Source organism: Chaetodon trifascialis, chromosome 3 (genome assembly GCF_039877785.1).
Source record: "Chaetodon trifascialis isolate fChaTrf1 chromosome 3, fChaTrf1.hap1, whole genome shotgun sequence".
NCBI lineage: Eukaryota > Metazoa > Chordata > Actinopteri > Chaetodontiformes > Chaetodontidae > Chaetodon > Chaetodon trifascialis.
In genome coordinates this window covers 1,569,416-1,593,715 of record NC_092058.1, presented here as the reverse complement: position 1 = coordinate 1,593,715, position 24,300 = coordinate 1,569,416, and the positions used below count along the sequence as shown (strand labels likewise).

General features: G+C 46.2%; 1 protein-coding gene and 1 non-coding gene across 2 annotated transcripts; one reads left to right on the top strand and one right to left on the bottom strand.

Moving 5' to 3' along the window:
- Positions 1–272: 272 nt before the first annotated feature.
- Positions 273–15,265, bottom strand: uqcc1 (ubiquinol-cytochrome c reductase complex assembly factor 1). Its single transcript, XM_070959946.1, has 9 exons — positions 15,053–15,265; positions 13,623–13,730; positions 11,970–12,077; positions 9,032–9,104; positions 8,456–8,513; positions 8,180–8,288; positions 4,297–4,374; positions 3,704–3,817; positions 273–1,239 (listed from the first exon to the last, which is right to left on the bottom strand). The coding sequence occupies exons 1-9, from the start codon at positions 15,125–15,127 to the stop codon at positions 1,105–1,107; spliced, it is 858 nt and encodes a 285-aa protein (XP_070816047.1). The 5' UTR covers positions 15,128–15,265; the 3' UTR covers positions 273–1,104.
- A 3,164-nt stretch (positions 15,266–18,429) lies between these two features.
- Positions 18,430–18,501, top strand: trnat-cgu (transfer RNA threonine (anticodon CGU)). Its single transcript has one exon. It is a non-coding gene; the product is annotated as a tRNA-Thr (tRNA).
- The last annotated feature ends 5,799 nt before the right edge of the window (positions 18,502–24,300 follow it).

The following is a 24,300-nucleotide window of genomic DNA, read 5'->3' as shown; positions in this document are numbered from 1 at the left end:
AGTGGTTCAAAAGCAGAATCAGCTCCACCTGCTTACCTCCATCAGCCTGTGAATCATGTTCAGTCTAACGGAGAGGATGGAAACAAGCATCCATTCAGATTTCTTTTTATGGTTTTCTGGAAAGTCGATGAATAAATGATATTTTAACATCCGCTTCTTAATAACATGAAACGCTTGAGGAGATTCATCGCTTTTCAGTTGGAACGCAGACGTTAGCAGGCTAGGCTAACAGGCGTCCACCTGCAGAAACACAAAGACAACGAGGCTCCGAGGATTTTATATATCCAGACAACATTTTATTTATTCGCTTTTTAAAAACGTTCTCATTGTTTTCATCGCAGTGACGGCGTCCGAGTCGCTTCCTGTTCGGGTCTGAGAGCTTCACGGGAGAAGAGGAACATTCAGCAGCAGAGGTGATTAACGACAGACCTCTGAGGAACAGAGGAGGTCCGTGAGCCCACTGACAAGCATTATTTTCATGTGACCTAACACCACCTATTCAAAGGGAAACTTTATTTAAAGCACAGTGAAGGAACAGCGACAGAAGTCTCAGCTAACACCTCTGCGGGAGAAGAGTGTAAACAGGGAGGTATTACAAAATACTTTATAAATACAGCGTGGCATTCATGGAAAAAACAGAAAATATAAATACAGAGTGTTTTGTTCTCTTGTGCCTGTTCGACAGTTTGCAGAGAGGAAACATCAGAGGCTCTCAAAACCGACAGGACAGTGGAGGAGGAGGAGGAGGATGAGGAGGAGGAGGAAGATGGTGGCTCTTGTTTTAGGACTGGCTGATTGGCTGAAATGAATCCCTGACTGTCTGTCCCGCCTCTACTGCACCTCCACTGACAGAGGGGCAAATCATTAGAGAGGAGGAAGAGGAAGGATGAGAAAGATACAGCAACCCTACGTTAAAGTTAAAATCACCTCCTGACACAACAGAGAGGAGTGAGGGGAGGTGGGAGGGGGGACATGTGGCATGATGACAGGAAGGACGAAGGAAAAGAGACGTGAAGACGGGAAGAGGAAGGTGGAGGCGCTTGAGGGAAGAGGTCAGAAGAAGAGGACTTTGGATTAGAGGACACTGGAGTCCGTCTCTTCGTCTCACAGTCCGGCGTCGTTGTACGTGGGCGTGGCCACCTTCAGGATGCTCTGTGCGTTCTCCTCCACCAGAGGGCGCCACTTCACCTCCCCTGTCAGCAGCAGGTCCTCCCCGTTCAGAGCGTCGATGTACTGCATCTGCACAGGACAGGACAGGACAGGACAGGACAGGACAGGACGTCCACAGCGACGTTAGTGCTTCAGCTGAGGCTCGCAGACAAGGAGGAGGTCAGAGGTCAAAGGTCAGAGCGGCCGTTTTAATTGGTCTCGTCCTGAAAGACCTCCTCATCCTCACTCTGTGTCACTGATCAGAGCAGAGATTCAGCAGGAAGACGAAACTTTAAAGTTCAACAGTCAAACCTGCAAAATCCACAACTCAATCAAACAAGTTTGTGCCTTTTCTCAAAAGCCTGTCAAAGGGCATTCTGGGAAATGTAGGAATAAGCACCACCAGTACAGGATGGAGGCTGACTGTTGACTCCAGACTGACTTTTCCACTGGTTGAACTGGTGCCACCATGATTTGGTCACATCTCTTCAGACAAACATGTGGCACCAGTTTCTTTTTCCTTTTCTAAAACTTTATTAGCAACACAGAAATATTAGTTTTATCTATTGAAAATGTCAAAATGGAAATTTAAAGGCTGACGAGTCCTTGATTCGACGCTCTCTGGATAACGGAAACCTTCAGACGCTGAAATCAAACTTTTTCATTCAGACGGATGAATGAAATCTTAACCGCTTTGGATGAAATCCATGAATTCATGCTGAAGCGAACCAGCTGCCGCACGTTAAAGGACAGGCTGACGTTATTCACTGAAGGCAGCCATGACTCTGACTCCTTTATCACACACACATTCACACTGATCTGAACACAATGTTAACACGACAGAAAGAACGGCCAAAAACTGCTTTTCACAGTCGGTTTCATTCTGGATTTGGTTCAAAACACCTCGATTCATTACAATCTGATGCTAATTAAGATCTTATCGAACCTTTCCCCTCCCTCTCTGATCAGCTGATCGCCTCACGTCACGTCTCAAACCGTTTCTGCTTCTCAGGCAACAAAAGCCGATTCGACGTCTTTGAGTTACTTCCACGTGTCGGAGGGTGAGCGGCTCAGATTCAACAGCACAGGCTGAAAGCAGTGTAATTTATGCAGGGAGATAATTCATAATCCTCGTTCAGAGCGCAGAAAGCAAACAAACAAACGAGGGGCCGCTCGAAATAAATCTGAGCCAACAAACGAAACGCTGGAGGTGAGTTTAATGTCGTTCTGCCGCCATAACCGGGAAACATGCCCAGAAAAACTGGCTGCTTCTCTGGGTTTTTACTCTCTGCTCCTCTGGTGAAGTGTGTGTGTGTGTGTGTGTGTGTGTGTGTGTGTGTGTGTGTGTGTGTGTGTGTGTGTGCGCGTGCGTGCGCGTGCGTGCGTGTGCGTGCGTTTGGGCATGTTTCATGCAGTCAGCAGGTTTATGTGTCACGGTTGTGATGGCATTAACCTGACAAACTTATTTACTTTCTTACTTTCCCTGGATGTGTGTGTGTGTGTGTGTGTGTGTGTGTGTGTGTGTGTGTGTGTGTGTGTGTGTGTGTGTGTGAGAGAGAGAGACATTTATAACCAAAAGGCACACATACACACACTTACACATGCAGTGGAGTGTGTCATTTGTTTGTTTTCTGACGTAACATGCAGGACACTTAATTGGCTGATTGAGTTGGACACTGCCGCCATGACCTTTGACACACCTGCCTCGTGTGTGTGTGTGTGTGTGTTAGAAGATGCAGCAGCAGGTGGACGTGTTTGGGAGACGAGTGACGTAAACACTGACAGTAAAAAGGAGCAGTGAGGCTAAAGGAGAGCTGTGGAGGGAGGTGAAGCTAACAGCAGCACACGGCCCCGGCAGCTGATGGAGGCCTGCAGGTGTTTCTGAAAGCAGGAGAGTGTTTTCAATCTCACGGAGGGAAAGAAAATATACAGCGAGGGGAGAGAGGAGGAGGTGAGGAGGTGAGGGAGAGCGCTCAGCGAGGGAGGGGAGGAGGAAATGGGGAGAACAGAGGGAGTCGGGTTGTATCGGAGGGCAAATCCTCCAGATTGTGACAGCTAACGTTTGGTTTAATGTTCACCAGGGCTGGATTTAATTCATCCAAGCAGGCAGGCAGCTGGAACAAGTCAAAGTACCAACAGAACGGAGTAAAAATACACTTTACGCGTACAAGTCCTGCATTCCAAATCCTCCTTAAACCTGCACAGCGTTTGTCTCCCCCTCCTGGCAGCGACAGTAATTACACAAACACCGTGGTTTCGCTTGTGATGCTCAGCCTCCACCTTCCTCTGAGCTCAGCTGATCTCATTTCAGCTCTGGTAAATGTACTTAGTCACTGTCCCGTCCCGTGGACGTTTGGTGCTGTGAGACACGCTGCGTCCATCTGACAGATCTGATTTTTGCATCTTCCCGTGAAGCAGAAGGAGGAAGTGAAGCGGCAGGAATCTGAATATTGAAGTTTAAATGACGTTTCTCGAGGAAAACAGCTGACGTGTATTTGCACACAGCACAGGAGGTCGAATGAAGTAACAGGTGAGTCCACAGAGTCCAACACACCTGTTTGCGTACGTACTCCACCATGAGCTCGAGCTGCTGGGGGTCTTCACACTCTCGGTTGAACAGGTTCCTCCACAGAGCTGCAGCCAGCACGCAGTCATCAGACAGGATTCCCTGCAGACACACACACACACACACACACACACACACACACACACACACACACACACACACACACACACACACACACACACACAGAATCATCATTAACACACTTCCTGTTCTACACGTATCAACACGTTTGCAGCTGGTTTCCATGATGCTTATGTGGTTGCACTTAAGCTCCCCCCCCCGGAAAAATAAGGTGGATGCTGGCCAATGATCAGCTGACTGGGACGAAAATTTCTTATTTGTCAGCTGAAAAGAGGACGAAGAGGAAGAGACGCCGCCATTCGACACTTGTTATGAGACAAACTAGTTCTGCTTCATCGACCGACGTGTTGAGACGACGTCAGGAACAAATGAAACAGGTCATTGAATATTAACTGTAGAGACGACACACAGAACGACAAGAGAGGAGTCAGTGAAGAGCAAAGTGAGGAGGTCAGAGGTCACCTGGAGCTGCAGGGTTCAGTGTTTCGCGTGTGTCTCACCTCATCATAACCAAACAAGGCTGCGTAGAACGTCTCCGTCATCACTTTCATCGCCTCCTTTCTATGGCTGGCATCAACCTGTCAATCAAACAGAGGCGCAGCAGGAACACGTTAAATGAATCTGAGCCACCTCCCAGGTGTCTTTTCCCTCCATCACCTCCGAGCTCACAGCCACACAAGCTAAACGCTAACATCAGCAACAAGGTGCAGCATGCTCACGATGCTATTCGAGTGCTTTAGCATGCTAGCGTTTGCTAATTAGCACTAATGGTGCAGCTGAGGCTGATGGGAGTGTCGTCAGTGCTGCAGGTATGAGGGGAACACGACTATCCAAAGCTGAACCCGCCGTGACGTCTGTCTTCAGGGTGAGGCGGGGACGCAGCAGCGGTCCACAAGTCTCTGCAGAGTTTGTCCGTTTCAGCCGCTGCAGCAGTAATTATGAATGTTTTTACTGCTTCGTCCCAACAATTAGCACGAAACCCGAGAGTGCGTCCAATCACTGACCTGACAGCGCTGTGAAAACACCCGAGCTGCTGTGATGAAGAGCTGGATGAGGAGCACTGTGCTGGCTGCTACGCTTTGACGCACACACACACACACTGAAAGGAGGTCAGAGGTCAGCCTCTTTTTATTAACATTACTTTTTCTTCTCCCTCCTCTCGCTCTTCTTTTCCATTTATTCATTTTCATTATTTTCTTTTCCCTTTCCCACTCTCAATTCATTTGATTTTTGAGATTTTCTGTCTGACGTCCAGCCGCTGACATGTGATCGTCCTCTGCAGATAGACGGACGGACGGCTGCTTTGTGCCGTCGCCAGACGTTCAGATTGAATTTCAGACAGAAATCACAGTTTGACTTAAAGTTTGTGTTGAGGTCAAACTGATGAAGATTTCTTAATTCGCAGTCACGTGTGAAGCCGTGTGCCAGCTCGTGGGGATATACTGTGAGAGAACGTACACATGCCGACAAAAGGTCACATATGCAGCTGTGAAAACACCCACCACACACACACACACACACACACACACACACACACACACACACACACACACACACACACACACACACACACACACACACACACACACACACACACACACACACACACACACACACACACACACACACACACACACACACACAGCTACGCCCAATGCATGCGTGCACACACCAGCAGTGACCTCACAAACCACACTGTAATTTCTCATCTCTGACCTCTTTCTGTCAACAAAGCAAAGCGAGCGAAGCTAAAGAGCTCGTATACGTGAAGCCTTCAGCTCCACTCAGCCTTCCCGCTCCGTTAGCATCGCGCTAACACGGGTTTAGCTGCCGCCGAGCGTCTCGTGGAAGCAAGTGTACGTTAGGAAGGCGCCTGAATCTCAGGGCTTTGAATGACTCGACGGACGCACCTTTAATCAACTTCTCCATCGCTTGCTGAAGCCACAGTGAGCAGCCGGCTGCTGTCTGGTTAACGTGCCGCTCGCCGTGAGAAAAGACGCTCCACTTCAGCGTCACTCACGAGGTCGGCGAGGCTCGAGCCGCACAGCTTCGGCTTCTCGGCCAACGAAAAGTTTGGATTTGAATTAAACTGTTTGCCTTGAATCGTTTTTTGCTTCTGTTCCTTTTCTGAAAGCTTAAAGCTTCAATAAGAGAAATGTCAGATTCAGATCGTTTTGTTTTTAAACGTTAAAAAGTTTTCTTTCTTTCTGTAAACGCACTGAACTCCCTGTGACTTTAAGCTTTAAATGGCAGCAAATACAGCGACACACAGATGACTTCTTTAAACTAAATCTTCATTTACTGCTCACTGAAGTGAACAAGGAGCTGATGTTAGACCCAGTCCATCACACGGTGTGTAGTTTTAACCTGTCACAATGGATCTGGGTCAGGGTCAGGGTCAGGGTCAGGGTCAGGGTCAGGGTCAGGGTCGGTCAGGGTCAGGATCAGGCTAAAATGACCACAGTATGTTGAAAGATCGACTGGTATCGATGCATTTTGAGCCTCACTTCTCTGAATGAAGTCGTCTCTGACGGTGACGTGCATCCAGTGTTCAAGTCAGACGAGTCCCTGCAGTCTGTTCCCCCACACGGACTTTAAGAGCCGAGTCCAGCAGAGTCTGAGTTTGAGAAAGCCTCTCAGAGCTACGCGAGCGCCAAGCCGAGGCCGAGGCGCGTGATGTCAATGAGCGACACTTCCTGGAGCTGCTCCACTGACAGAGAATAGAGGAGCGACTCTGAGGCCGCGGCCGCCGCCGCCAGCCTCGCTCTCCGGGGACCTGGCTTCGCTTTCTGCTTGAGAAGTGTTGGCACAATTATGCTGATGTCAAACTTTAAGCAAACAAAACCTGCATCCCACGCAGCGTGCAATGGCACGAATAAAAGTTAATGCGCCGCTGCAGCGGGCCAAAGCGGAAAGGTCTGCTGAATAATGAATATAGTATGTAGTCACGTTCAGTCACAAACACCAAACCCTCTGCTGGACGGTCTGATTGCATCACAGTTAACTGAGTTTCTGTGGGTTTTGGACTGTTGGTCTGAGCATCTGAACATGTCACTTTCATCATTTTTCACTGTTTTCTGATGTTTCAAAGACAAAACAATCAACCGATCGTGTGAGACAAATATCAGATTAATGAAAGTAAATGTTAGTTGTGGCTTTATTTCATTCAGCTTGATGTGAGTTTTAAGAAAAAAACGTTGTGTTCAGTCACCTTCTGTCACCACATTACATCTCAAAAGACCCAGAAAAGGATTCACACGTTTGCACTTTAATGTCTGACGTTTGCTTTTGGTCCTTCGTAGTGTTGCTTTCATCAACGAAAATTCTAAATATCGTCATCAACGAACCTTTTTGACGTGGCGAAAACCAGACGAGACGCAACGTAAATGCTGGTCATGTGACGACAGCTATAATTAAACACATACTGCAATACTGACTAATGAAAAGGAAACTAAATGTGTTTAAAATAAAAGCTCTGCTGAAAAGTCTCTTCATTCTCATCGACTAAAACGAGACGACATGTTTTAACATTATTTCATCTCGTTTAGTCGCGTTGTTCTTATTATTGTGCAGTATTTCTGTTTCCTGTGTCTCACTTCAGGGGCTGCATCAGGTCGCACTGCGCAGTCGCAGCGACCTCACTTCCTCAGTCCCTGCTTGCGGCGTTATTTAGAAGCTGCAGCTGCGGCAGGTTAGCGTTAACGACAGACAGCTGACGCAGAGGACGGGACCGATGGCCGGCCAGCCGGAGCTCGTCTGCTAAAAGAAAATGTTGGTTTGAGATGACTAGAGATAAAATACAGTTTTCATTGACTAAAACAGTCAGACTTTTAGTCGACTGAAACTTGATTAGACTAAAAAGAGTATGAACGTGACTGAAACTAATAAAAACTAAAATGACATCTTGACACAAAGACTAAATTAAAACCACCAGAAACAACAGCAGTCCTCTGTGTCCCGCTGCGATATGCAAACCTCTCCGCGGGGACGAATAAAGTCTATCTATTGATCTCTCTGCAGACGCTGACGGTCGGCTGTGCGTCCACGATGTGTCGCTGTCACATGATGTCGCTGGTGCACAGGCAGCAGGCTGAGGGGAGTGTGTTCAATACCGCTGATGCTGTGTGATCACACACACGCTGCACAGCAGCATCCGCGTCATGTGATGTGTGCGCAACATGTGTGGAAACTGTTATATGAAACTGTGGCTTTAATCCGGATGGTTAGAGGCTCTACACACACATTCACACACACACACACACACACACACACACACACACACACACACACAGACACACACACACACACACACACAGACAGACACACACAGACACACACAGACACACACACACACACACACACACACACACACACACTTCTTACCCCCATGATTTTGCTCCTCTGCTCCACATCCTCCCACATGGAATGGACGATGTAGCGGCACATGTACTTTCCTGTTCGACCCTCCTGACGCATCCGGACCAGACACATCCTGACAGAGGACACCACGCAAAGAGACGGACAGGGAGAGACAGGAGACAGATCAGGAGACGGCAGGGCAGAAAGAAACAATAAGGAAAAACAGCCTGTGTGTGTGTGTGTGTGTGTGTGTGTGTGTGTGTGTGTGTGTGTGTGTGTGTGTGTGCGTGTGCGACTCACCACACATGCAGCTGCGCTACCAAGAACCAAGAGTTGAGTGTGTCAGGGAGGGAGCACTCTGGAAGAAACACAGCGTTAACACACACTCACTCAGATGCACGTGTGTGTGTGTGTGTGTGTGTGTGTGTGTGTGTGTGTGTGTGTGTGGCTGACATACACGGTATCTTTACACCTGCAGCTGTCAGTCCATGAATTGATTTGTCAGCAGACAGAAAAGTAACTGGCAGATATTTCCTGTGAGTAATGTTAGCGGGCCGGTATGTGGACACTGACGGCGTCCCTGAACGCAGCACATCTTCTCTGTCCCAAACCAATGGCTCTGTCATTGGACGGTATTCGTGTCTATGGTACCTCAGACTTGGCTGCTGTAAAGTCTGTGGGAACGATATCTATCTATTATCTATGTCCTCCTCTTGCCCACTCGGCGTGTGGAGACATTTCTTCTGAGACTGTTTGAACGACGTCTTTACAGATGAACTCACAGGCGCTGAAACTCTGTCTGTTTTCTGACTTTTCGTCTGTGCATTGCTGAGCATTTTGTCCTGACCTGCAGCCTCTCAGCTGCTCCACACTTACTTTCAAAGAAGTCGTCGTAGTTGACTCTCTCTACGCAGCACGTGTACATGCGCAAGGCGGCAATCTTGATTTTCTGTGAAGACAAAAGACAAGAAAAATCAGGACTTTAGCATCTTTAATAGATGCACTGCAGCTATCGAGCCATGTGAAATGTACACTGAAATCAGGGTCCATGACTGATGAGTAACTGGATGTACAGAACAAAGGGAAGCTGCCTCAGATCCATCGATTCCTACAGAGATCCTTTTTCTGTTAAACCACAAACAGCCGTTATGTAGCTCTCCTCAAAGCACCAGACTCCACTGACGGAAAACATTATTTTACCTCAAAGATCAAAACACACAAACTCAACATAAAGTGTCTTCTGTCACTGTTCCAACAATCATCAGCTCTGCTTTGGTCAGAATAAACGCTTAATTCACAGAGTCAGAAGTGGAAATATTCTGCCTCTACACGCCGTTTTCACACATCAGATGAACGGTTGTGATTGGCCCAACGCGCTGCAGGACGTGTGGACCTCTGTCTGAACGGGACGGGTACCAGACTCCTCCAGAGCGAAGGAACCACGAGCACTCAGACTCCTCCAGGCTGCAGAGCTGAAGCTTCGTCAGAATATCTTGTTATGTTGTGTTTATGTACTCGAGTACAGCTGCTGCCTGCGAAGAGCCGCTAAAAACACGACACTATTCAAATGAACCAGCCTGAACACAAACTGCTTCACACAGACGAGGAGATGGAAAAGGCTTGTTTTAATCCAGCTGTCTTCATGCGATCACGTCTGAAAGGCTGATCGCAGCGGGCTCCTTCAGGCCGCCACAAACACGCTGCACCAAGTACAACTGCACGGAGGAAACGACCAATCCCTGAAAGAGCAGGACGTGAGGTGAGAGGCGTGGAAGCGCTCAGGCCGGCTTGGCATCGCCAACAGAACCTAACCCAACAGAACGACACACATTCCTGCGCACACACGCCACCTCTTTCCCCGTTTGGCCAAAAGCTCCCACAGAAGTGAACCTCGCCAAGGCCACAAAGGTCGACGCTTCACTGGAAGAAACGCTCACTACAAGGCTGTGACGCAAGGGACGCAGCAAAAAGCAGACTGAAATGAATTCAGCTTTCACTCCTCGACATAGTACCTCCTTCACAGTGATTATGGGATGGTTTAGCGTCAGTATGTGATCCAGCCAAAAGTGTGTGTTTGTTAACAGTGTTTTCCACAACGGCTCTCCATCGTCTCGTAACCCAGGACGAAGTACCGCCTTCACTTCAACCTGCACAGCTCTGACTTCTGTTGGTGCTCGTCGATAAACAGCTTCTCAAAATACTAAATGCTGCAGAAGATGCTGCCAAACTTTCCGGCTTCACTGGAGGAAATGAGATGAAACCTGCTGAAGGATCAGAGCTGAGCACTCAGAGCGCTGCAGCTTCAGGGCTGTAAACACAGTAAAACCTCACCTCAGTCCCTCAACAACGGACAACAGTCGAACTGGTTTTACTGTGAGCACAGCGCCGCCTGTTTACTCCACCTGAGTCCAGATAATGAAAACACCTGCGCAGGTGAGCACGTGTCCCAAGGACACTCAAAAGCTGCTGTGCTAAATTTACCAGGACAAAGAATCCTTAAACATTCAAGTTCAACCAGTAAACTGGAATTTCCACCTGAAGGAGGTGAAGTGTGTTTTGACGCCGTCCTGCTTGTCCTCTGAGAGACGGTCTGTTAGAGATGCTAGTCTGACGTTAGCATGAACCTAGCTGAGCCGCACAGCCACCAGAGGACAAGTCCACGGACGTCTCTCAGTGTTACTCGATACTGTGAAGGTCAAACTCACACACACACACACACACACACACACACACACACACACACACACACACACACACACACACACACACACACACACACACACACACACACACACACACACACACACACACACACACACAGACAGACAGACAGACAGACAGACAGACACACACACACACAGACACACACACACACACTAAGGCCACCTCGAACACCAATCACATTATTGATCCAATAAACAGATTATTATTGATGCCCCAGTCGCAAAGCTGCAAAGGTCTCTGGGACGCGATGGCCTCTTTGATCAGGAAACGGTTTCCACTCTATTGATCCATTTTGCATTGGAAAAGGATTCTGAACAGATGATGATCTCGTCATCACTTCCTGTTCAAACTGCGTCCTACTTTGTTGTCGCCGTGCTGAAAACACGACACACACGCCTGACTGTTCATCGCTCTGGATCGACGCATCAATTCCACAATGATGATCCAATATCGTCGATGCAACGTGCAGAGCCTTTATTTTGAAAATCTGCGTCACTGTTTCCTTCCTGAACATTAAAACAGTGCTCATGGCGGGCAGATGATGGCAGGCGGCCAAGAAAAGACAATTACGGCAGAACATAAAACACTCATGAACGCGATGAAGGCACCAAGAGAAGAGACGCCGCAGTGACCTCCGTGCTAATGCTAACATTCCACATGTCAGCCGCCATCTTTTTTCTGTGACCCGCAGCTCTCAAAGAGCGACGTGTCTCACAGCTGCTGTTTCCATCTGCGAGGACATGCGGCCTGACGACGGTTTTCATGAGCTGCTGAAACCGAAATATGCGACGCCATCGAGACAGCATGTCAGACAGACCCGCACACTGAGCCTGAGCCAACTCTGAAGAGTCCGATTCATACATCAGGCATATATATGTCACATTAACGAGGGTGGCGAAACGAACACCAGACGTCTGCTGCTGGGAATCACTTATAAATAACGACGATCACACCTCACTGAAGCACCTTCATCTCTGTCTGTCTGCTGCTTCTCGGATCAAAGACTCACCGTCTTTCATATTGTGTTTATTAAGTTTTCTGAGGCTAATGTTTTCCTCCACGTTCGCCTCCCCCTCCCACCATCACTCACCCATTTGTTGTACTTGAGAGGTCCAGTGAAGCCCATGGCCTCAATGAGCTTCGTGAAGGCCCCGACCTCTTCCTCCGTGTGCTGGGGCGTCTCCTTCACGCTGCACAGCTGACGGACGAGACGTGGAAACAGCGTGAGAGAGGAGGTGACGGGGAGTTAAGAGGGAAAAGCAGAGTGCAAAGAAGAGTGGAAGAAAAGAGCGTGGAAAAGTCAAAGATGAGTGATGACACAGCAGAAGGAGAAACTCCTTACAGTGGCTTAAAGCTGCCTGTGTATTCACTGCGCAGCCCTCATTAAAGCAGCAGCACACACGGCCTCAGTGTGACGGCACACACCTGGGGAACGTGGCCTTTACTGGGCAGTGCAGCTGCTGAGTAAATTAATACACTGACCTATTCTAAGCTGCTCGTTGTTTTCATCCCTGACAGCTTTATTAGAGCCTCCACGACCCCGGTTACCCTCCAGCACCGCCTGAGCAGGTTTTACTTTGAAAGGCCTGCAGCTGCTTTTTCCAGCTGAAGTTGTGCCATTACATGTTTTTTACGTTGGTTATGATGCTAACTGCTAAATACATAGAGACAGTGAGACACTTCAGACTAAATGACAGTTCAAGTCTTACCAGAGTGACTCATGTAAGATCCACTCCACACTGCCAAGTGTTCGTGATTCCAGAGGGTTTGTGGCATTCACCAAGTTTCAATTAGAAATTCTCGAGTATTAACATTTTCTAATTGTCTGGGTTCTCAAATACCACAAATGACTTCGCTAAACTTGTTGTTTTTTTGTATTTGTACTCATGTTGGAGAACAGAACTTCTCCATAACAGGTTGTTTGCAGTCACATGGTGTTAAATTCAGATGGAGGGCAGGAAGTGTTTTTTTTCAGCTTTTTTGGGTGTATTTATAAATTTTTCATCCTTATGAACAACAGCTTTTGGTACTTTATCAAAGCTCCTCGTGGTTTCTCAATTCGATTGATCTGAGAGACCACAAACATCGCAAAACATCAGCACTGTGTTCCTCCTATGCAGAACATGACTTCATCTGCAGCTCATGCCACAACTAAAGAGTGACATCACATGCAAACAACCTACTGGAGCAGAAAATGTAGCACCTGTGCCCACGCCCACATGGACAGGTGACGCTCACCCGCTCCCTCAGACCACATGCGTGACTGTGCTTTTATAATCTGTAATCTATAATCTGTGGGCAGATAACAGCCTGATTTCCCTATGACCACATCTTCGTCACAAACCCAACATTTCCTGCTTCTGCTGCTTCTCACGAACAGTTTTCCAGTCGTCAGCTGGGGGCTTTTATTGTGAAGCTGCCACTGGAATACATGACGTACCCCTGCCTGAGCTGGTAGAGCTGTCAGCTGGGACAACAAGATACGGCGGAGGGGTAACGAAAACAGAGAGCTGCAGATGATGCGTTCAATGGCCTGAATGGTTGTGGGAAATGGAGGAACATTTAGAACGAGAGCTCCATTTAACATCCTCACACACCTTTAAACTGAGAGTCAGAACTTCAAACGAATACTCAGCTCTTCATTTAACAGGAGGGCCGACACCAAACGACCTCCTCACGCTGTAAAGACCCTACATCCATGTTTTTAAAATCTGTTTCTGTGTGTGTGTGTGTGTCATGTTACCTGTGAGCTCACGTGCACTGTTCGACATGGCGTTAAACTGGGAGAGGACACTCTGGCCAGTTGGCAAGCTGCTAAAGCTCTGGCAAAACAGGCTTCTTGATCCAAAACCTGGATGGAGACGGAGAGATGAAGCGTCGAGAGAATGAGGGACTCAGGAGGACGTGAGGACATAAAGACACTGAAATCACAACGAAGGCAAGCAAGCAGATTTCTGAGTGGCTCTGACGTCGTCCTGACTCAGGAAATAAAGTTTCTCACGGTCTCAAACTGGTGTGAGGGTTAAAGGCAGTCAGAGGGTTAAGGTATGAAGTCAAGAGAGAACAGTCACATTCAACATTCACTCCCACCTGTAAAAAACATCATTTACATCCGACAGTTTGTGTTTCAAGGCTAACACACTGTAATCAGGGCTTGGCAACAGAGCTGCAGCAATTAGAGGATTAATCAATAAGCCGATCGACAGAAAGAAAATCAGTCAGTAACTGCTGATTAAGTCATTTCAGGCACACGGTTCACGTTTCCAGGATTTTCTGATTTCATTATCAGATTGAAGTGATTTGAATATTTTGGGTTTTTGAACAAGAAATTTGAGGATATGATCTAAGAAGAACTGTGCAGTTTTCTGATTATTTACAGACCAAACGATTATGTGATTAATCCAGCGGATTAATCAATAACAGAAAATCAGACGACATGAAGCCGAACGCTGAATGTACGTCAAACATCCAGAGTCTGTGTCAGCCAACGATTCACCAACTATTTTAACCACATTTTAATCATTGAATCAGTTTTCACTGTGAGGATTTTCTCCTTTCTCTGCTTTGTGTTTGTGGACTGAATATTTTTGGGTTTTAAAGTCAATTTTCCACAATTTTCCGACATTTCTAACTGAGCAGTTACTCAATCACTCGCGGCCCATCTGTCTGTTTTTCCTGTAAACTCTCAGATCATCTCAGCTCAGCCTTCAGTTGATCATCGTGACTTCAATCCTGCTTTTGCTGCATTCACTACTTTCACTGGGCCCAAACACCTGGTTTCTGTCTCACTGTGGACTCACTGTGAGTTTAGCTGTTTTGGATCATGTTTCCAGCTGTTTGGTTGAGGCTGGAGAAGAACTCGGTCGGTGGATTCTTTGTGTGTCGTTAACGGTTCACCTGCACGGAGCAGCTGACAGCCCACGCAGGTAACGAACAGCCCGGTGAGCGGATGCTGTTGTGATTGGATGATTTCCTAAACACACTCACTCTTCACGAACACACTTTTAAGTCTTTAAATCTTTCATACTTGGTCTGTGTCATCGTCTCCAGACGCTGTGTGTGTGTTTGAACACCGTTAGCTCGTGTGTGTGTGTGTGTGTAATGTGGCGTGTTAGTCAACTTAGCTTAAATCCTATTAGCCGGCTAAGCTAACGTTAGCTGTGATGTTGTTACCTTCGCGCGGGCGCCTCTGGACGCCGTCGCGTTCAAAACGTTTCTGACGGCGGACTGCAGCGGCCGCCGGTACATGACTGCCCCGTGTCCCGATGTTACGGCCGAGAAGCGGGCTGCCACCAAACTGAGGCTCCCTTCAATAAAACCTTCAGGTTTGGTAACGCCAGTCCTGTCCCCACCTCCTCCTCCTCAGCAATGTCAACGGAATCTGTCCGACGCCGAATTGCGTCCGGTCACAAAAGAAGGTTCCGCAAACAAAAGGTCCGCGTGTACACAGAGCAGTTGTTAATTGTTGGTAATTAAATTTCGTTTTGTTTTTACTCTGTGTTGTATTGTGGACAAAATGTATTTTAACAGTCTGAAAACTTTTTTAACCAAGAACCAAAATCTTAAGTATTGTACTTGAATACAATTTTGAGGTACTTTATCTCATAAAATAAGTTACTAGTTAATTAGAATCAGATTATTAATTCAAAATATAATCACAACAGAATATTTAATATTATTATGGATTAAGATATATAAGAGGATATAAAGTAAATTAAATTAGCTCTTCACTTGACAGCTGCAAGCTTACTATGATATGCGCACTCATCTATCAATGATTATAATCCAGGTAATATTTATGTATTTTTCTGATATGGGCTGTTCCGGCAAATGAATACTTTTGGTACTTTAAGTATATTTTCATCCTGAGTGAGATTAATTAATTAAGCAAGGAAGTAAAGTGAGTGAGGTGGTGGCAGAAAGAACCAGAGAGGAAGCAGAGCGGAGCAGATCAGAAAATCTGATGGAAACATTTTCAGCACTTCTTGCCATAGTTTTTATTTATGCTGCTGAATTTCATCGCTTCACCTGGACGTTGCCAGGAGATTCCTGGATGTGGTGAAAAGGGAAGGACTTCACCAACTCTGACCACTGGGTCTGGTGTATGGGCAGGACAATGTCTTCGGACGACGGACCATCGGTCGTTGTCTCCAGAGGCCAAATCGCTGACAGACGGCAGACTTCCAAACAGCAAATGTTCTGGCCACTAAACCAAAAACTGTGAGTCAAAGCAGGGTGAAAGTCTCTGCAGACCTGCAGAGCTGGCTGATAATTCTCTGTGCAGTCATCACTGCCAACGAGCCTTTCATGTAATCACACAGATATTTGAGTAATCACTGTTTGTTGTCTTGATTATAATTAATTATAAAACACTCTCTCGTCTCTTCTCTGCTATCAAATGGACAAAATCCATCTTATATTTTAACATTACAAGCTTCAGTTTTGGCTCCAGGTGATGGAATGACTCCAGGGCCACAGAGTAAGCAGGGCCATGCATGGCTGCCTCCACAGTTTGCTCAAAGCCATCCAGCTATTCATCTGCTTCCTGCTAAAGCCCCCAGACCAACAGTCACAGTACGGAGGCCTAATGTACTTCTGCATGAAAGGTTTGAGAAAATAACGTGTTCGTCTCGTCATGGACAAACGCTGGCGAAAATGTACTGTGGCGCCCAAACTGAACAAGAATGGAGTATTTTCAGTCATATTTCATTAAAATGTTCACTTGTGTAAACAGTGTTTAGTGGCTGTAGTTGTTCAGGGCAGTTAGTCGTCCATGAATCCAACAGTGGTTTCAACATTCACGTCCACATGCTGAACCGAAGCTGCAGCTTTAGTCTATGCACATGAATAACATCCATCAGATGATGTGGCAGCGCGCCTTGATGTCATCAGGGCTGTTACTGACGAGTCGGACAGCAGTTTTTAACCACGTGGATCTATTCATTAAGGAATAGATCATTAGTTAGAGCATTAGATCATTCATTAAGGTTTGAAGGCTTTAAAATCAAGAGTGTCTGCTCTGACAGTCAAGATGTCCACCGTGTTTAACATCATTCCATCAGCCTGAGCTGCTCTTTGCATTTAGTGCTAATTAGCTGTTAGCATGTCGACATGCTAAACTCAGATGATGTACATTACACATGCTAAACATTAGCATGCTAGCATTTTCCTTTACTGACGTTAGCATTGTCAGTGTTTTTCTCGTTACAGTTTCAAAGGTCGTGATCATGAAAGGTTAACAGCATATTGGTGTTACTCTCAACACACACACACACACACACACACACACACACACACACACACACACACACACACACACACACACACACACACACACACACACAGCTAGAATGAGGCCTTACTGATTGGGACTCATTGTCCAAATCTTGTTAATGGCAGAAAGTGAATGCGTAGTTTCACAGCACACTGTTGTTCTTACACTCACTGGCACTCAGAGAGCAGCTAATATATTCTGATTTACTCTAATTCACCTGGTTTCCCTCATTTTCAAATTATGTCAAAATGAGCTTTCCTGGCATGCATGAAAGAGGACCCAGTGCTGGCTGCAGCAAATGTTCCTGTTATTATTTTCTGTTCTTCTAATTTGGCCTGTGTAGCCCTTTGAGTCCTGAGTCGCAGCTTGTGGACACGATCAATCACTGCTGATTAAAGGATGATGACTGATGGAGAAATCTGTGTGCGAGGGAGAGAGAGGCACAGCGACAGCGAGCGAGAGAAAACTGGAAGAGGTAAACAGAAAAAATGTGTGAGAGAGAAACTAAATGAAAGTGTGTGAGAGGGAAAACTGAAAGGTCAAGTCGAGTTTTCTGGACCAGCAGGCTGGTGGAGAGCTGAACGTCTGTGAGGAAATGAAATCAGCGGCTTCAGATTGATGCTGAACGCGAACACTTACAATAATACTTCAGCGGTGAGTTATGAGACGCGGCTGAGTGCGGTAACGTCAGGTCTAGCCACTGCTATTTCCTCAGCAGTCAGTCAGATGCTGCGTTCACAGCAGTGACCTCACCTGACAACACACACACACACACACACACACACACACACACACACACACACACACACACACACACACACACACACACACACCATTTCCCATCTATGACCTTGATCTGGGTAACCCTCCCAGGAAGGGTTTGTTCCAGACTCAAATCACATTTGATGTGTTTCAGAGGTCACTTTTTAAGCCACCGTGCCAAAATTTAACCAACCGACTGGCACTGAAACCGTCATCCTGGAGATAAAAGATTGGCGCATTTGAGGAGCTACCAAGTGATCAAGGATGCAGCATTCATTAGGGAGAAACATCTTTATTAACCCACAGGGGTAAACAGGATGAAATACAGGCATGCACACACGACCCATACACATGCGATGGAGGTCAGAGACGTTGGAGTGATGGGGATGCTCCACAGCAGTGACGTAGCTTTCATTGAGTTACTGTTTCCAGATCTGTTGATCTCTCCATCCTTGCATGGCACAGATGGACAAAGGATCAGAAATGGGCAGGAACTCAATCACCCTGACACTAGGGCGTGGTGGCCAAGTGGTAAGGCGTTGGTCTCGTAAACCAAAGATCATGGGTTCAACCCCCATCCATGCCTTGAAATATGAGTACCTTGGAGCTTCAAATTAATTGTGGTTCTTAATGCGGTGACTTCAAATGCAACTCATTTAGCCCCTGCTGGGCTGCGTGCAGTGAGCCACAGATAAATGAGGATTCCCCTCTGGGGGATTAATAAAGTGATATCTTATTAAAGTGTCAGAAGTGAAACCACATAAGCTCACAGGAATGTTTGCTATATTCAGCTTTTAGCAGACCTGAACTCCAGCAATTCAATTCAATATGACTTTATTTATCCATGTAAGGACAACTGTCAGTCATCACTGTTTGAACATTTTTAAACTGTTTATCTTTTTAATTATTTGAAAGTGCTGCAGAAATATAAATGTTTCTTAGAACCTTTTCAACTTTAATAATTCATCCTCCGAACATCACATCCACAAAATAAATAGACGACGGTTAATAAATTCCACGTTTGCTTTTACCTGACTGTTTTCTGACCTATTCTCCTTTGGCACGCTCGTAGAGCTGTAAATGACTTTGAAAGGAGTCGCTCACAGTGATGAACCTGACGGAGAACCATCACTGACTCTGCAGGTACCCTCAGCTCAGTGTTTCAGTGTGGTCCACATCTTCACGGTTCACTCTCACGGCTCTCATCTGCGCTGTTTTTCAGCTAAAAAGCTCAAAAGTCCACTGAGAGAAGAGAGTGAATGTTGGATTTATATTTGTCAGGTTACCAGAAACACGACTCCATGTGACTGATGATGTCAAACAACTGTTTGCTAACAGGTCTGCCACCGCTGAAAAGGTGATGGTATGTCGGTGTTGTTTCTGCTGCCCCCAAGAGTTAAAAAATAAATAAAAAAAATCAGTTTCTGCTGGGTTAGAGTTAGGCTAACCTTCACCCTTAATGCAAACACTTCCATCTGCTGCTTCACATAAAAACAAATAACTGGAGAGCTTTTATTACGAAACAATTACAGGTTCTTTTTATTTTGTAACTTTATTACAAAGCATTACTTTTATGTCCTCATTCTGTGATTGTGAAGGAAAACATAGCTCTGCATTGTAACTAGATACATTTAATGGACTAAAAACCAGCCCAGCCTCCCGTGTAATAATGTCTCTGCAGTGCAATTTCTGTCCAATCCCATTGTTCAGTGCCAGGGCTGGTAAGAGTGTGTCTGCAGAGTCCACCATGTTTCTACGGTGTCCCAGAAAGGACAAACCAAACACTGGCTCTGGAGGTGAGTGAGTTGAGGAGTGCTCAGTTTGTTGCAGTCTGCAACCTGATCACTAGATGCCACTAACTCCTTCCTATGACTTTTGTGTGTGTGTGTGTGTGTGTGTGTGTGTGTGTGTGTGTGTGTGTGTGTGTTTGTATTAATAAAGAGTGATAAATGGCAGACTCAGAGGAAGCGATGGATTCCTGCTCGGCTCCTGTTCCTGTGAGAAACCTCGCTAAAGAAAGCAGACATAAATAATGGCTGCCACCCCCCATCCTGCCTGCAATGCTGCACTGTGTGTGTGTGTGTGTGTGTGTGTGTGTGTGTGTGTGTGTGTGTGTGTGTGTGTGTGTTAACCCACTTTTAACAGTATCCCATAGAAGAAAAAGTGCTAAGAAAACAAAGGTCAAGGATGTATTTATACTCACCCATGCACACACACACACACACACACACACACACACACACACGCACACACACACACACACACAGACATATGAATACACATGCAAAAAGCAAGTGAGTGATGGCCCTGCCTCTCCTCAAAGCCACGTAGTAAAGTGTGTATGCGTTTATGTGGTGTGTGTCTGTTCCATCATCTGCTCCCTCTGCAGGGCAAAGAGTCAGTGAACGTCTCACCGGACGGAGTGTGTGAGCACCTTGTTTCCACATGGCCTCTGGTTTGAACCAGTTGTTTCTTGTGGGACGGGGCCATTAAGAGGCAATGTTATTAGCACTAAAGTACAGGAGCCATTAAACGGACCTGTAACACATGATCGCAGTTTCAGATTAGATTCAGAGGCAATTTACTTTACGTACCACATGCTGCTCGCGTGGTAATGGCATCCTGAATGCAAATAAAACCACACGCAGATTACTTTCAAAAGTTCATAAATGGAGACAGATGGGGGTCGTCCTGGTGGGTCGGTGGGCCGTGTGCTGAGGCTGGGCCCGGTCGTGCGAACACATGACCTGTCCCACTGCTGCGTTCACACTGTCTTTCTCTTTTGTCTTTTCTTCACACTCACAGTTATTGATGCTGATTTGAGTGCAGAGGAGCAGTTCAGACTGTGGACTGGAGGAACATGTCCTCCTACGAATACTTTTGATTTAATCGCTGAAATCTAAATGAAGGATTTTGGCAGTGGACATTTTTTACATTCACTTTCTCAGCATAGTTAGTTAGCGAGTGAGTGTTGACCGTCGTCGTCCATGTTGTGGCTTTGGCTTCGCGACTCGCCGTTAAAAAACATACAGGACACAAACGATCAGTAGGAATGAAGATAAAATGCAATAAAGTGGGAAAGGATCGAACATTTAAAATGAAATGTGAAGTTCAGGCTTTTCGTTCCCTATCTTAATTGCATTTAGCAACAAATAGTGGCTGCACATGGTTTTTACTCCATAGCGCCTCCCTGAGGATAAAAAACCAAACAGTGAGAAGGATCACGAATAATCAGTCAAGTGATTTAAGAATAATCTTAAATCACTTGACTGCATCTGTGATTTTTGATATATTAATATTTTCTTATTATGTTGATAAAAAAAACGTAATCCATTTGGCATCATTTTCAGTTTATAACAAATTAGCTGTTGAAAATGAGCATTTTATGAATATATTTTTTATATATATTTATATATAGATGAGGAAATGATGGAGAAGATGTAAAAGTTAGAGGATGAAGGTGCAGACATGTAATGTTGAGCAGCCAAATGAACAAGGTGACTGATCCCAAGACTGTTGGGACAAAAACATCAATAAAACCAGAATGAAAACATCAAACTGTGTTTCCTGACAAGTTTTCTGAAGTGTCTCTGAGTCCATGTGTTCATCTCCTTCATCCTTCATGTGTTCACAAAGTGGTGAACTCGCTCCATCCTCTATGAACGTCTGAGCCTTTCCATGACGCCCCTTTCACACCCAACCAAGATCCTCTCACCTGTCACCAATCAGCCTGTTTGCCTGTGGAATGATTCAATTCAATTCAATTCAATTCAATTCAATTCAATTCAATTCAATTCAATTCAATTCAATTCAATTCAATTTTATTTGTATAGCGCCAAATCACAACAGAAGTTGTCTCAGGACACTTTCCATATAGAGCTGGTACAGACCAAGCTCTTTTATCTACAAAGAAACCAACAGTTCCCCCATGAGCAAGCACTTGAAACAGGTGTTTCTGGAGCATTCCACATCTTTCAGTCTGTGAAACGTGTCGCTGCATCAGATTCACAACACGACATATTCAAATACATATACTCATACAGTATAAGTACTCTGTATATCTGCAGTAGCTGTGAGTAACAAGTGGCACCAGCACAGGTTTCACCCAGTGGTGATCATGGCTGCCAAACCTGGTGTAACAGCATTAAAATGCAACGTGTCAGAGTAAAAAATACCACGAGGCTCCTTCCAGAAATTTACATTACTCACCTTCAGACCGAGTCGAGGTGGATGCCAAATAAAACCACTAATGACGATGTCCGGCGTGGCCGACGCTGTCTGCGTCCTGTTGTGTCGCCGGGTGTCATCCAAGCCGTCTTCACCGTGTCACTCTCGTTTCAGCTCACGTCTGCGGCAAAATGAGACAAACGGAGACAGAAAGTCCAACGGGAGTGATAAGAAGAAGACGTGAGACAACACAGCGGAGGGTGAGAGGATGACAGGATGAATTGGAGCTGGAAAGAGAGACAAAAATGGAAATGTAAGAGGAGAGGGAGGGGAGTGTGATGACAGAGCGGCTCTCCTGCTAAGACAGCCTGATTTCCTGAGTGTTTCAATGGTGGGGCTAAACCAACAGCAGGAGTGACACATTTAAGCCGGAGGTTATGCTAACACTCCACCTCACGCTCTCTTTCTGTTTCTCTTTCGCTCTCTCCATCATCCTCCTCCTCTTTCACTCCCTGGCTCTTCCTTCCTTCACCCCCCTGGCTAATGTTACCACTAACACCTACTGACGCAGGACAGGGTACCAGCCTGCTGTACAAACTGATGATCTAACCGACAGCTGCTCCGTGTGTGTGTGTGTGCGCGCATGTGTGTGTGTGTGTGTGTATGTGTGTGTGTGACTCCAACCAGGCCTGTTTGTGTGTGAGTGTCAGAAAGAGAGGTGTGTCTGTGTGTCTGTATCCACACATGCTGTATGTGAGGGTGTGTGCGTACATGAAACACAACATGTCTTCGTGTAGTAGAATGAAACTAAGTACATTTACTCAAGTACTGTACTTTAGTACATATTTGAGGTACTTGAACTTCCCTTGCACCCCAAATATATATATGTATTTCTATTTTAAGCATCTTTATACTTCAACTTCACTACGTCTTACAACACTTTTTACGACATTTAGTTACTTTTCAGATTACACTTTCTGTCCAGTGAAAACCACGTATCTCCAAATGTATGGATTTTGAATTTGAATGAATGATCAATGAGGTCTTTGTATTGTGTTGCACAGATATCTACTGATGTTAGCATGCTAACCAGCTAGCCTCCTGTCTTGTAACACCACCTTGTACCTCAACAGGTGATGTGCTGTTAAAGAAGTCTCATAAATAAACAAAATAAACCCACAAAAATGTCAAGAAAAGAAATATTCTCACACCAACAGGGAAATGAAGTTCAACTTTCTCTCTAAAATCAAAATGTTTGTCTTCTCACTGCTCGACCAATCACCAGCTCTGCTTTTTACATGTTGAAATATTCTGCCTCTAAACGCTGCCTCTCTGATGCTCCACCTTCCTCTCGCTCCTCTCCTGCTTCACCATGTCAGTCAGACATGTTAGCTTGATAACGTTAACGTTAGCTGTAGCACCAGCAAGCAGGACAGCTGCCGTTTCTTCTGCTGATGCCCCACCGTCCTGGCTGCAGGCCATCACGCCTTCACGGCCGAGTCGGGGTTAGAATCAGCTCTTTATATCACGCATGTGAAACCCCCCACAACCCGACGAGACACGTATCCTCTGTGAGCTTTTACTCAGGAAAACATTGGCCAGAGGGACGGAGAGCAGGAGACAGGTAGAGACGGTAATGTGCCGACGCTTCCATCTGTAGGATGAGAGACAGAGAGACAGAGAGACAGAGAGAGAGAGAGACGGACAGAGAGAGACGGACAGAGCGAGAGACAGAGAGAGACGGACAGAGAGAGAGAGAGAGAGACGGACAGAGAGAGACGGACAGAGAGAGAGAGAGAGAGACAGAGAGAGAGAGACAGAGAGAGAGACAGAGAGAGACGGACAGAGAGAGAGAAAGAGAGAGAGAGAGAGAGAGAGAGAGAGAGACGGACAGAGAGAGACGGACAGAGAGAGAGAGACAGAGAGAGAGACAGAGAGAGACGGACAGAGAGAGAGAAAGAGAGAGAGAGAGAGAGAGACGGACAGAGAGAGACGGACAGAGAGAGAGAGAGAGAGAGAGACAGAGAGAGAGAGACAGAGAGAGAGACAGAGAGAGACGGACAGAGCGAGAGACAGAGAGAGACAGACAGAGCGAGAGACAGAGAGAGACGGACAGAGAGAGAGAGAGAGAGACAGAGAGAGAGAGACAGAGAGAGGGAGATGGACAGAGAGAGAGAGAGAGAGAGAGAGAGAGATGGACAGAGGGACGGACAGAGAG